Source organism: Lacerta agilis, chromosome 3, assembly GCF_009819535.1.
Source record: "Lacerta agilis isolate rLacAgi1 chromosome 3, rLacAgi1.pri, whole genome shotgun sequence".
NCBI lineage: Eukaryota > Metazoa > Chordata > Lepidosauria > Squamata > Lacertidae > Lacerta > Lacerta agilis.
Genome location: NC_046314.1, coordinates 14,696,783 through 14,711,825, shown reverse-complemented (window position 1 = coordinate 14,711,825; position 15,043 = coordinate 14,696,783). Strand labels below are relative to the sequence as shown.

Here is a 15,043-nt window from a genome sequence, read left to right as displayed (position 1 = left end):
CCCATATGGCGGTGTTAAATGTTGTCGGCCTTTATGTCTTGTTTGCAGACACCTTTATAACACAGAACTGGTCTGCAACAGGCCTCGTGGCTGAAGCCAGCTCTCCATAAAGTACGTCCTTGGGGAGCCCGCCATCTTCCATCTCCTGTGTACATGAACAAGTCAGTGTAGATGTTGCTGAGACAGAAGTTGTAAACCAACAACATCTGGAGGGCACCAGGTTTGGAAAACCAGCTTTAAATTGTTATAATGATGAAAGATATAAAGAGGACTGGATACTATTTATAGAATATATGGAAAAAGTATTATAAGCAACAATTTACCTAGCAGGATGGTAAAATTTTCAGCAGAGGAAGAAATAGATAAAGTATATAAAAGTAGTTGAGAAAGATGGGGGTGAACTAAGAAAACACAAAGAAAAGAGGGGGGAAAGGAACCATGGAAAGAGAGGATAGGAAGTCAATGAATGTTTTTTATTATTATTATTTAAAATCTTTGAAAAGAAATATTTTCTTTGTTTTATCATTTTGTTTATGCTTTGCCGATGTGGAATGTTATCAGAAAAAGCAAATAAATAAAATATTTTTAAAAAAGAAAGAAAATATGCTGGCTGGGGCTGATGGGAGTTGGATTCCAACAACATCTGGACTGCTGCAAGTTCCCCAGCCTTGAAGTAAACCTTATTAGTAACAGCACTTGTCACTAAATAATTGCTAACCTCCAGATACTTGCTGTACCCTTCATATTTACCACATTTACAGCCGTTTTGGTTCAAAGCCTACTGATGCCAAAGGGAATCTATTGATTGCCTTAACAGACCCTTGGTCAGTTCTGATGTTTTCAAATTCTGGGTGTCCTGTTAAGTTTATAGCATGTGACAAGCTAAATTATTAAGCATCTTAACATTTCAAATATTTTAATGACACATTGCAACAAGCTTTTCTTTTCACTCGAGACTATACCCCTCAATTACTGTCAATTACTGGACAGCAGAGTGCACAACAAGAAAGGATGACTTTGTAAAAGGAGAGATTTAATTAACAATGGACTTTCACACTGCATCAGATTCGAAAATAAAAGAAAATAGTTGACATTGACTAGGATCTGAACCATTTAAACCAGTTCTCTTCATCCAGAGCTGAGCAGTTTAGGGCCTGGATAGGGGCATCTGGAACCTGGCTCCGGCAGCTGCTCTTTTAATGAAGAACCAATCTTACAAGCCTCACCAGAGTATAACATTCCCTGGTTCCTTTTTAATTTGACATTTTTAGACATGCATCCCATAGTTCCATTCTGTGAAGACTCACAGATTGGGAAGGGACCAAATGATTATCTAAGCATGAAGTGTGTTATACTGATCCACAATTGCTCTATCTGTCTGTCTTTCTGATCATCTTTTACTGTTTGGTGCCTTGGGCATTTTGAATTGAAAAGTGGGGTATATATTTCATAAACGGCTAACGATACAGAAGGAAGGTATCAGTAAATACAGATGATGGTGTGGACAAGAATAATAACAATATAACTAATAATTGTTTTATTAAAAAATATACAAAGTGAAAGTGGGGCAGAACTGAAAACATACAGTATATTGGGGGGTAGTCTTTCTGACCTCAGTATGCTATACTGAGGCATCAGATTATACACACACACACACACACACACACACTGTGTGTGTGTGTGTGTGTGTGTGTGTGTGTGTGTGTAAAGGGACCCCTGAACATTAGGTCCAGTCGTGGCCGATTTTGGGGTTGCGGCGCTCATCTCACTTTATTGACCGAGGGAAGCCAGTGTACAGCTTCCGGGTCATGTGGCCAGCATGACTAAGCCGCTTCTGGCAAACCAGAGCAGTGCACGGAAACGCCGTTTACCTTCCCGCCGGAGCGGTATCTATTATCTACTTGCACTTTGACGTGCTTTCGAACTGCTAGGTGGGCAGGAGCTGGGACCAAGCAAAGGGAGCTCACCCCGTCACGGGGATTCGAACTGCCAACCTTCAGATCAGCAAGCCCTAGGCTCTGTGGTTTAACCCACAGTACCACATATAGTCATAGATTAATTCATGTCTCTATTGAACCCAGAAAGGTTCTTTTCTCCAACACCTACTTCAAAAATTATGCATTTGTCCCACCACACCCTCAAGTCCATCCAACTTCACTCTGTGTTGACTGAGTAAGGGTTACACTGGCAGTTAACCTTAGACCCACTGGCGGAGGATGAGGCGTTCGGGGAGAGTGCACCGCCCCCGGCAGTGTGATCCCAGTGGGGTGCATTGCGGCTGCTCCCCGCCCATGCAGGCGGCACGCCACGCCCCTGCAGGCGTGCACCCTGCCCCCAGGACACGCGCCAGCCCGCCCCTGCCTGCTCTCCGCCCCCCCCCCCCGGTGCCCGAGCATGAAGCTCCGCCACTGCTTAGACCTTATGGCTTATTGGTACTGTAGTAGTACCAGTGTGGCTGGCTGGCGCAAAGGGTTTGGGGAGTGTGGCTATCTCAGCAAGTGAGATATGAGGAAATTAATGTTAGAACATCAGGCTAGCCAAAGATTTATGTTTTTGTGCCAAGCAGCCTGCAACACTGAAATTGTAAGACTGCACTGCTCTAATGATACACCTTTATGGATATACCTTCCTAGTAGATCCAGATAGGAGAAAGCTATTTGTGGGAAACAAACAAACATTTAACCTGAAGATAAATGATCATGCTACTTTAGCAATAAAAAAGTAGAGATTACGTGAAACAAAATGAGATGTAAAATGATGAACACTTTAGTCAGGCAGTTGATAGTATCCCTCTACTAAGATTTTCTCCGCTTAAACAAAAGTGAAAGCTATATTTTAAAGTTGTGAGATTACTGTTTACTGTGTGAAGGGTGTTTTTTTTAAAGCCTGCAGTGAAATATAATTAAGTTGTTGAGGCAAAAAGAGGAAAGAAACAACCCCCCAATGTTTATTACGACCTAAAAGATTAATGTGGGCCACAAAATCTAAATGGAGTCCTTCAGCTTCACAACAATCTATAGTCGTAACAGGATATTGAATGGCAAGGTACTCAGAAATGAAGCAAGATAAATGTGATACATCATGAGAACAACTCCTACTGCCTGATCAGTAATCCTGAGGGCAGGATGCTATTATCCAGATCAAATGAAACATCTGAGAGCAGATTAACACCATCCTGAGTACTGCATGGGTCAATAGCAAAAAAATATTAGAGACACAAAGGAACCTACATTGAAATATTCTCTTGGAGCATCTTTTGCACAATTTATCTGAAAGGGCTATGCAAATAGGGACTCGTTCTAGGAATTTGTCTGTGTTAACCAAGAGCAGAACCTAATTGGAATGCATAGTTCCCACATGCACAGTCAGTCTATTATACGCCTTGTTTGCTGAACTAAACCACTTCTGAATAATGATTTGAAGATTATAGCGAAATGGAACAAAGACCAAACCAAGGGATGTTCTGTACAGTTCCTGGAGCTCAGAGCTGCTGTCATCATGACACATGATTGTCAAGACTCTCAGCTACAGGCCTCTGGGGTTGTGCTGTAGATAGTCCCACTTCTGAACTGTTCACAGACATTGCTCATGAATCATTCCTTCTAACAGCAAGCTCAGGTGTTTGAATGCAGGCAGGATTGGAACCCACCCACTGAGAAAGAAGAGGGAGGTATCAGCATGTTTGGGCAGACCCCAAGATATACAAAAACACATTGCGCTCTCTCTCTCTCTCTCTCTGTGTGTGTGTGTGTGTGTGGTTTTTTTTTATAAAAAAAAACTACACAAACACAAAAGGAAGGGCCACAGAATGAGAACTGAACATCAATCACATTGTTTCCTGGAGAGAGAATGGTTGGACTGGCGTGGGCAAGGAGTACTTTCCACTGCAAAATGATTGCTCAGTGAAATCACATGGAGATATCACAGGTTCTCCTCAAACTGGCCACCTATCCCACCCCATACAAATAGCCATTGTTTTTGTTGGATAGACAGGGTGGATAGAACCACTGTGAGAAAGTGCGTAGCTGATCCTATCCCAGTTAATGTTCACATGAATGGACAGAGAAGGAACAGAAGACATATCCGTATGCTTACTCTTTATTTAATTATTCTTGCTTAAGGACTCTGTATATGTCTCTCTATGTCTCCACCCAATTATGTACTTAGAAATTTATACTGCTCTCCCCTCCCAAAAGACAATCCAGGGTAGATGAAGAGGAATTTATAAGGTATTGTGAGATGTGCAAACTTCAGATGCAAAAAGAGTGTGCACATCACATTCTTCAAGGCTGCAAGCTGAAGCACACTTACTTGAGAGTAAATGCCATTGGACACAGTAGGACTTACTTCTGAGTAAGATTACATGGATCCTTTCCTTTCATGTGTTGCACCAGGAGCACAATCCTGTCCCAGCAACCTGTCCCATTGTTACATGACGAGAAACTAAAGCATGTCTAAAAAAACTCTGCAAAGGACAACCCATGTATGTAGAAATGCACCCACATTGTGTAAAACAAGTATTTAAAATGCCATGCCAATAAAACTCAGGGCGTTTGAATCACCACATTTGAGTAGCCCTTCCCAAAGATTTTCAGAAATCACTGCACATACTTATGCCAGGGTCACCTTCATCAAAACATTTCTTTTTTAGTTATTGCGACCAACTTATTTGTGAGTACTCTGAGATTAGTTAGCAGTTGCTAATAGACTGTAGTTAACACAGCAAGCCTTTGACTGGAGTGGTGCTTTAACTTATACAAGGGCTTTTCGCTGGAGAAAGGTTGAGAACCATTGATTAAAATACTTAGTTTACTCCTTATACAGCACAAAGTGCTATTATTACCATGTGGCAGGAATAAATAATAGCCACCTCTCTCTGATGGAAAAGTAAAATTCTAGAATTATTGGGAGATTTAGTTGACATTCATGCATTGCTGGGGGTTAGACTAGAAGACCTTCAGGGTGCCTTCCAACTCTACAATTCTATGATCATTTGCAGCCATTAGAGATTGGGTAGCAGATTACTGGGCTCCCTGTTTCAGCCCCACATTGCCATTAGGCATAAGGGTTGCTTGCTTCAGTACGGCTGGCCTGGAGATGCTGGGGAGAGGCAACATGGCCACAACATTTCAACTAAGTTAACAAAGAACTTGCAGTCTGCTGATGTTGAAGTATTGGTCCTGCCAGGTCAATAGCAAAAGCTGTTCAGCAACCCAGGGGACCAAAGCAAACTTTTCTGTATCTAATAAAATCTCCCAGTATATTTCTTTTGATGGCCACTAAAACTCATCAGCCAAGGGGCAGCAGGGGAGTAGCTTAAAATGCATTCATTGTTACCAAGAGATCCATCAGTTTCCAGAATTCATTTTTATGCCATACAAACATGATGACATCAGCGCCATTAATCTTTTCAGCTTGATACCCACTGTCTCCTGAAGATGCATGTCGACCTCCATTTTTCACTGTTACCAGTCATAGGGCAGCTGACACAGCCAAGATAATCCTGTATTCAGCGATACTGGGAGAATGAATGGATTTTGATGAATGTAATTTGCTATCTCAGTGACAAATGGCAAATGTGAAGGGAGGATATGCATGCAAATATTGCTGTGTTAAATAAGGCCCTGTGAAGGATACTACTTGGGAACTAACCGATAGACAGTTTTACAACAAGCTCGTTTTTCAGAGGCAATCAGTCATCAATTCCCATTAAGTTATCATCCCACCTTTATTGTGACTCTCCATTGAGTACGATGGCATCCCAGCACACAAGTAAACCAATTTTCTAATTCAATAAGCTAACTTCTGGCACATTTCTCCTGCTTTACGACATTAATTGATGAGCACAACAAAGATTTAAAATATTGCAGTATGTTGAGGAATCAATGCTGCTGTGACAGTAACAAACCTGTATTTTGAGTCTATATTAAAGAGATGCTTATGCTGGAAAGGCATATGAACTTAGCATGGCAGTGCATGAGGCCTGGGTCATTCATGTATACTCACTGACTCACTCACTCACTCACTCACTCACTCACACACACACACACACACACAAAATATCACCCCTTCTCTCCTTCATTCATCTGTCTTCTATCTTCCTTCCTTCTTTCCTTAAATTCCCTTTCTCTCCCTGGTCTATGGAAATTGCTCACAAAAGTACAGTCGTACCTTGGAAGTCGAATGGAATCTGTTCCGGAAGTCCGTTTGACTTCCTAAACGTTCGGAAACCAAAATGTGGCTTCTGATTGGCTGCAGGAAGCTCCTGCATCCAATCAGAAGCCCTGGAAGCCCCGTCGGAGGTTCAGGTTCCAAAGAACGTTCGCATCCAGAACACTCACTTCCAGGTTTGCAGGGTTCAGGAGCCAAAACGTCCAAGTAAGGCGTTCGGGATCCAAGGTATGAATGTAAATATATTTCAATGTGAACAGACTGGATTACTAATATCCCAGCGGTCCGTTTGAATCACCATAATTACAATAAAACAAGTTATTAGAAAGACTGGTGTAGTTTTTCCCTCCCCTTTCTAGCACTCCTCCACTACCCTTGAAACCTACTATGGCTTCCCTGGCCCCTATGAAACCTTCCAGCCAGCTGGACTTACTCCTTTCTATACATCACATTGTCTTTTGCTCTTTGTGGTTATCTTCTGCGTTCTGCAATCTGCTCCTTGAGAGCAGATGCCAGAGTATCTTCCAGCAGTCGCTCAGTTAGCCACATGCTAGACTGTGTCTTGTCTTCCATGCTCTGTGGTAAGCCCTCTGAGCAACTATTTCTAAAACACATAGCTAAATGTGTGTGTTTTTCCTTTGGCTTTGATTGCTTCAGACATAATGTGAGATGTGGCACCTGCAGAAACAGGGTTGATGTGGACCAGGAGTACTCAAGGCCAACGTGGTATTTGCAAGCTTCATTAACAATCTGCAGTTTGTGCAGTTGGGAGGATATGCTCAAAACTGGATATTTACTATGCATGCAAGTGGCTGGGACACAGATGCCACAATACATGCAAAATAGTCAAGGCCCAAAATAAATTTGCATTTCTGAAGACCTAGCCCAATCCTAAACCTGTTAATATTGCACCTTAATTTTCCAATTGATTAAAATAAAATCTTAAAGATGAGGGCTTTTTTAAAAAAAATGCTCTTATAAAAACTGAGGGAAATGTTTGCAACCTCTTCACATAAAAGAACAAAAATACAGCATATGCCAAGGTTCATAGTACTCTATTTGTTCAACATAATAAAAATAAAGGCACAGTATAGAACATAAATATATATTTATGATGTGCTTCCTTAAAAGATTCTGTTTACATATGTTACACGACTTAAATATAATTGTATTTTCAGCCTTTCCCCATCAAATATCTCTTTTAATCTTTGATATGAAAAAGGCAGATGTAATGCAAAGCCTCGTGGCAATTTGCCAAGAAGCTCCCTTTTCTTTGCGGGGGGGGGGGGGGGGCGGCGGCGGCAAACACAACCCACTGCTATATTATACTTTCAACATTGCTACAAATCATGCCGCCGCTGCATGATTTCTGTTCTCATCCCGAGGTAGAGTTCTTAACCTGAGGTACTACTTCCGGGTTAGTGGAGTCTGTAACCCGAAGTGTTTGTAACCTGAGGTGTTTGTAACCCGAGGTACCACTATCTAGACATACGAGGTCTTTGTTTTGTCACCATCCACATAGGAACTCAGAACATGTGGAGGTCAAAGGCAGAGCCAGCAGGCACAGTCCTTTAGATTAAATGTACACAGATTTAACATTTCCCATGGTTTAGATTTCCTTCCTTCCTTCCTTCCTTCCTTCCTTCCTTCCTTCCTTCCTTCCTTCCTTCCATCCATCCATCCATCGTCCACCTTCCAATTTGTTCTTTGCCTTTCCCCTTTCCCTTTTTAATTTAGCTCTCTCTTTCAGCTTCTGGTTCTCATTCCCCAGCTTAGCTGTGGTTTTCTCCCTTGCCACTCAGCACCCTTCCTGTGCCCCTGAGAGGCCCTGTCTGCTGTAGATGGGGCAGAACTGTCAAAGAAATTCTTCTTGACCTGACCTTCCCCTGACAATGCCTGCCAGCACTGATCTTATCTCTGGTATCACTCTAGCCTGCAGCTGACACCCTAAGGCTGTGTGCAGAAGGTCCTCCAAAACAAAATCGTCCAGTAATTCAGCAAGTGGCATGAAACCACGTTGCCGATGATGGAATGATTGTTTATCAGGACATTTCCATTATGTTAACATTACCCCAGCGTCTCCCTTCTAGTGTATATTTCATAGCTAGCTTCTCCAGACCTCCGTGTAGCATTTGATGAAGAACATCCGGAGACGTGCTGATACAAGAAGTTATTAATTACCGTTTTCCTGCCTTGGTAATTAAAAATCATTAGGGGAAAATAAGGTGTCTGGTACCAAGGTTATGAGAGCAGGATATACAAGACATTAAAAACCACAGAACTGTCACACAAATGTTTTGTCGTAAGATACAAATTTATCATTCTGGTGGCAGGGGGTTGTGTTTTTAAAGGTGGTCACTCTAGCTCAGCAGCACCAGTGACGATTTCATTACCTTTGCTCACGTAGATGGCCCCCTGTAAATAATTCCTATCCTTCTATATAAAAAACAATGTGTGGCTATTAGGAAAATTTACTTTACAAATCCAATTAAAGCTCATTAGCACGGGCTTACAACAGACAGACTGCAATCTTTACAGCTACCACAATCCCCATGAACTGACACCATTCTAAAACAAAAAAATGATCTGCCTTGTGATCAGTGGAGACAGAACGGAGAGAATGATTTTCAACAGCACTGGAAACCAAAGCGTAGCTTCTGAGAATGGGCTACCACTGTGTTTCTTTCAAATGAAAGAGCTTGTGATCATTTACATGCCTTACGATATGCAAAGTGAAACTTTGGTCATTCTCATTCTCACTGTGTCATTCTAATGCCCTGCGCAAAGACTACCACTTGCACAACATGGTTTTGCGCTGTCTCCTGCCCCCATGTGCCCACCAAAAGGGGAAGAAGAACCCTGTTGTGGACTACAGCTTTCATAATTCCTGCTCATTGGCTAGGCTAGCTGGGACTAATGGGAACTCGAGTCCAAAAGCATCTAGGGAGCACTATATTGGTTATCCTTGATATATGAACCAGTCTGCAATTTTGCATATTATTGTAGAGTGCTAGGGGAAATACTAGTCTTTTTTCAGAGTTCTAAATTGACTCAGTGATCACTGTGCCATATTATATTGACTTTCACTTTGAACAACACCTTATGCATTTTTTTGTTTTTTAAAAAACCATGGACACGAATCACAGCTCAGAAAGAGATTTGCAAACAATCCCGAAGTGCTTTTTCAACGGCTGCTATGCTTTCAGAAAATCTGTTGTGTACTGAAAAGTTCCCTTATCTGTTATGCATATGAGCTGTTATGCACACAGGCATTAAGTTTGACTGCAATATTTACATTTTTTCAATACACTCACATATTTGTGCCAAACTATTTTCTGTACCCTCATCAAATCCTGCAATGTCACCATTTGCAAATGGCCAAATACATATGCACAAGAATGCCCAAAATTTCAAGACCAACCAAGATAACCACGTGTGAGTAGGACTGTTACTCAGCTTTAAAACTACATAATCAATTATCTAAATAGAGGTTGTTGTTGTTGTTGTTGTTGTTGTTATACCTTTACTTTCAAGGAGCTCAATGAGAACAGGATTCTGGGTTAGATGAGCCTTTGGCCTGATCCAGCATGACTATTCTTATGACCAAACAGTGGAAAAGTGGGATGCATAGAAATGCATGTGGAGCTAAGTGTATTTGAGGTTTGGTTTTTTGGGTTGTTGTTTTTTTTGCAAGATTTGGTTGGGAAAATGGAACTGAAAATCAAGATCCTCCTGCAGGTTGTGCCTATAATCAATTTAAATGCAGATGTTCTCTGGAGGGGACTGATAAATCCTTATGAGAAGGAGTTTGCATTTAGAGTGCAAAACTAAGATAATACTGAGAAATACACTGCACAACTGACTAGGTTTAAAATTTCAGGGCTGTCACATCACAATTATTTAAAAACACACACACTTAAGATAAACCCCCAGAATCATCAAAATGGCTACAAAACCAAGTTTTGTCCTTTAAAAGCATCAGGATACATTATATGTGTTTCTCAGCAGTCATTAAGGAGAAAAAAAAAACTTTAATTAAAGTCTGTGTTTTCACGTGAGTTTGAGAGCTGGGGTTTTAAGGAAAAAATTGACATAATATACTTTCCGCTTTTTAAAAAAACACCAGGATCTCATTATATAAATGTCAAATTTATGCCAGTTATCTCTTTCTGAGGAGGGGAGAGAAATATCTCCAAAGGTTTAGCTTAAAATTAATTTTAATAGATGGTAATAAAACGACAGCTTTCCAAAAGCAGCCAACATATGTTCCATCATTTTACTGAGTATTATATTTCTAAAATATTAGGTACAGCAGCCCTGCAAAATTCATCTTCTAGACCTAGTTTTCCTTCTTCATTTGGAATATTAAAGACTGCTGTCAGTGACGTATTTTTTTCCCTTTTTTAATACTTGCATTTCTAGTTTCTGCCACAGGTCACAGCTGAAAAACAGCACAAGAAAATAGGCATTGATTTACATTTATTAGAGAGATAGAAAAGCAGATATCCCATTTGCATTTCCGCTGTTTGCTGCTGACATGCCATCCATCCATCCATTTATTCATTATCAAGGTAGACAGTGCCCAAAAATACCAAGTTGTTGATCAAGTGGAAATTTATAGCATTAGCATGGGGAGTGGGGCAGAATGGCGGGGAGGGGGAGAGCATCAAATTCTCAAAGGCACGGCTGCATACAAAATATATATGCCTTCCTATTGACAAAATTTCTATGCTAAATGCACAAAATGGGAACTTCACTTCATTCATTAATTCATGAAAATTTGCTTAAGCTCTTGAAAAATCTGAATGTGAAGCACAACCGTTTTTATTCATAGGGGCTTACTATGAAAGTCATAAAGAAGCCCCATCATATGTGTAAGGACGTTCAGTGGTTGCCCATGAGAAATCAGCCAAACGCAGAACTTCTAAAACTAAGTTCTTTATTGTGCAAATATTTACAGTGTTGCAAAAGTTCAAATGTCCATCTCATCCCTCTGCAGGGTCCCTCCGGTTCTTTGTCCAGCAAAAGAGGCACGGGATTCTGAACCCCCGCCTCCCCCTTCCACGTCTTTCCTGTCTGCGACCTCGTAGCGTGGGAAACTGTCCCTGTTCCCCGCTCTCCCTTTGGTGCTCAGGCTCTGCGATCTGCTCACAGCCCCTGTGCCGACTTCCTGCCTCCAACTCCGCCTCCCCACTGGAGGAATGGTCGCTTCCTCCTGAGGAGGGGGATGACGAGCTGGTGAACAACGGAGGAGGTTCCCTGTACTGCAAACGATCCCGGGATGCTGCCTGCCGTGGGGAGGGGGGTTTCCTGACAATATGCGACAGGTTCCTAGCATGCTATTTGCCATTTCCAAAGCCTGCATATGCCAGAGGTTTGCTAGCTATAAAATATTTTTTTCCTCAATAATAATCCAACTCTCTCATTCAGTGCTGTAGGACCACAGAAGTCCTACATTGTTAATATAATTTAAATATGGGTAACAAGCAGGCCAATCCAGTTTTGTCACACTGGACCTTCCCAATGGTGTGTTCAGAAGTTACAATGCAAAATGGATGTGCGAGGGAATACCACATTAGCTTCCTGGTTTCCACTGTAGCATCCAAAATAGGATCACCTCCCCAAGAAGTATACAAGAACAGGATCACCTCCCCAAGGAGATATACCCAAGAAGTATATCCATCCAAGATATACAACGTTAAGGATATGGGTTTTTTAGGTGTGGCTCTCCACTTACAAGATACTCTCACCAGAGGAAAGGGAGAGGCGATTTGCCTGTTCCTTCTTCCCCTGAAGCCCTTTTTCCTGTAAACCTGCCCCTAATGGGTTGGGAGAACAGTGCAGGAGGAGGTACAGGGAGGTTCCACTAGTTCTTAGTTCCTTTCACAAACAGGAGCCCTTCCATTTGCAGAAGGCAAGCCTAGATATAACCAATGAACTGTGGATGTGGCAACTGCATTTCTTGAATTGCACAATACCTGTTATTCTCCATTCTGATTTCAATATGAACTTGCACCAATTATACACCAACACTGTAAATAATTCAAAGTTGAAGAGTCTGTATTTGCATGGTATGAAGAATCAGAATAATCTTCATCTGCATCAGCCACCAGCCATAGCAATAAAATAAAATAAAAAGTACAGAAGATAAAGGTAAAAACTTAACTATATAAAACACATTTGGGGCTTTAGATCAATAACCAAATGATAGATCTTATTCTAATTGCCCCCGCTAAAAACCTTGCAGTTTTTGCTGTCACCTGTTCTTCTTAATCTGCCAAATGAGATCTGCAGACTTTGAAAACAGTGAGGTATATATTCTTATAAATAGCAATTAATCAAAACAGAGAATTAATTTCAGTTTTGGTAGTAACTGAATACAAGAATACTGTATTATTATTATTATTATTATTATTATTATTATTATTATTATTACTACTACTTAAATCACTCCATTGATTCCAATCTGTTTTTTTGTTGGGGTGGGGTGGGGAATGTGTTCCAGGACTACAACTTCATACCATATATCAGTGGCTCATGTGCTTCTGGCTTGCACTCTTTATAAAGATTTGAGGAGTGAGGTTATTACCCCTCTATTATTGTCCATGCCAGGTCACTCCACCATTGCTACAGTGTCCTTTCTTTTAGAAAAAAAGGTCTTTCAAAGCAATAACCAGTCTATTAAACCCAGCTCTACTGCACAGTGGACTGCTACTTCAGGCTCTTAGCTGGACTGGCTGCCCTCCATCACAGTGACTGTTTACCACGAGAGGCAAATGGGAAGAGGGAAAATAAGAATAGCCATGCTAGATCAAGTCAAGGCCCATCTAGTCCGACAACTTGTTCTCACAATGGCCAACCAGATGCGTATGAGAAGGCCACAGGCAGGATACTCCCACAGTGCTTTGCCACAGGGAAAGTGGCAAAGAGGTCATCATCCTAGATAAGTAGGCAGCTGCCCATTCTGGCTAATTATTCTCCATGCATAGAAGAGGGCTTTTCTGTATGCAAATTTTGGACCTCTTCCTCAGCTTTCTTACAACATATTTTCAGGACAGCAAATGGAGAATAAATTTTGAGGTAAAGATGTCAAAATAACTGCAAAACCAAACATTGTTTAATAAAATAACTCTTTTCACTCTATAGCAAATTTCAAATCCAAGTATTTTTAAACGCACAACAAAAGGAGAAGCCTCTAGATGACGAATTTCACAAAAGAAGAAAAGGACAAAAATCTATAAATTGAAGCACTAGGAACTCAAGAATAATGTATCTTGCTCATCCTGCTGAGTAATGAAATACTACTTAATGTGAAAGGTAGGATTCATCATGTACGTTGATGGCGCTATATAAATCATAAATCACATCACTGGGTCAGAATAATCAGGTAGATTTCCCCCCCCCCCAATTAATAAATTAATTAATTGACACAATCTGTCAGATAATACTGCCTTGTTAGTAAGCAAACGTTTTGTCAATTAACCAATATCTATGACATGAGACCTCTTAAAGCAATTACCGGTATGTGTTTTTAAACTATATCTGTAGAAATTTAATATAGCACAATGAGACATAGCTCTCTCTTTCCATTTCAGATGGAGTAGATCAGAACTCCTTTCTTCTGCTTTATTGGGGAAGAAAAGTGCTACTGCTTCCCTCTTGTATTGGGCAAATCCTATCTGGCTTCCTCCAATGACCCTTTCCAGGATTTGTTAGCCTCAGTCAATGCAAACACAACATGCTGCGTCACCTTCATCAGTATGCATGACAAGCGTTTACTTCAACGGGTCAGATAGGGGGAATATGCAACTTGTGCACACATCTGAAATATCTCAACCATACAAGTTCCCCTTGGACATTACAGTGGTTATGTAATGCAGCAGGAGGGGTCTTCAAACTGAGCTCCCAGAAGCTTTACCTCCTGAACCACCAGCTCTCTGTACTTTCTAGAGAACGGCAAACGCCCCAGGCTAACACAGAAGAAGAAGAAGAAGAAGAAGAAGAAGAAGAAGAAGAAGAAGAAGAAGAAGAAGAAGAAGAGTTTGGATTTGATATCCCGCTTTTCACTACCCGAAGGAGTCTCAAAGCGGCTAACATTCTCCTTTCCCTTCCTCCCCCACAACAAACACTCTGTGAGGTGAGTGGGGCTGAGAGACTTCAGAGAAGTATGACTAGCCCAAGGTCACCCAGCAGCTGCATGTGGAGGAGTGGAGATGCGAACCCGGTTCCCCAGATAACAAGTCTACCGCTCTTAACCACTACACCACACAGGATAGTCTTGTCATTTACTTATTAGGAAATACACTGGATGGTTGAAAACACCACTGGGTGGCATCTTACCTTGGTATTAGAGCTTCACCAGCCCCACATCTAGTGATAGACCACATCTCACTCTTCCCTTGGCTTCTTTCCCTGAGTTTGCTTTATTCATCCATTGTTCCGGGAACCAAGGAACTGCTGTTTGTGGCCAGGAGGTGAACAGGAGAGCAGGCAAGTTCCTCTCACCATCTACAACTACTCCTTTCCTCCTGCTAGCCTTGCACCTGCTGAGCCTCTCGCCATCAAGCAAGCCAGTCCTAGCAGCTGAGAGCAGCAGGAGTTGCTCACTGCACCTGCAGCCTATCAACATCTCCTGGCTACAACACCACTGCCTCTGCAGTTCACCTGCTGCCTCTCAAATTTTGAGCAAAACAATACAATATATTATGTATTATTTTAGTGTTGTTTGAAAGTGATCTGCTACCAGGACTATTACAGAAAATGATGCACAAGGCTGGACATGCAAATTTTGGCTGAAGATGGCCAACTAGCACTGGATTTAAGAACTTGAAGCTCCTGTAACAAGTCAGTTTAACTTGAGACAAAATACAAG

General features: G+C 41.4%; 1 protein-coding gene across 2 annotated transcripts in view; it reads right to left on the bottom strand.

Annotated features, from left to right (window-relative positions):
* Positions 1–10,591: 10,591 nt before the first annotated feature.
* Positions 10,592–15,043, bottom strand: part of MACROD2 (mono-ADP ribosylhydrolase 2) — a 756,429-nt gene continuing 751,977 nt past the window's right edge. For both annotated transcript variants that reach the window (XM_033142884.1, XM_033142885.1), the window contains exon 9: positions 10,592–10,612. In XM_033142884.1, coding sequence (XP_032998775.1) covers positions 10,607–10,612 — 6 coding nt within the window. In that variant the 3' untranslated portion in view covers positions 10,592–10,606. The remainder of the gene's footprint in view (positions 10,613–15,043) is intronic.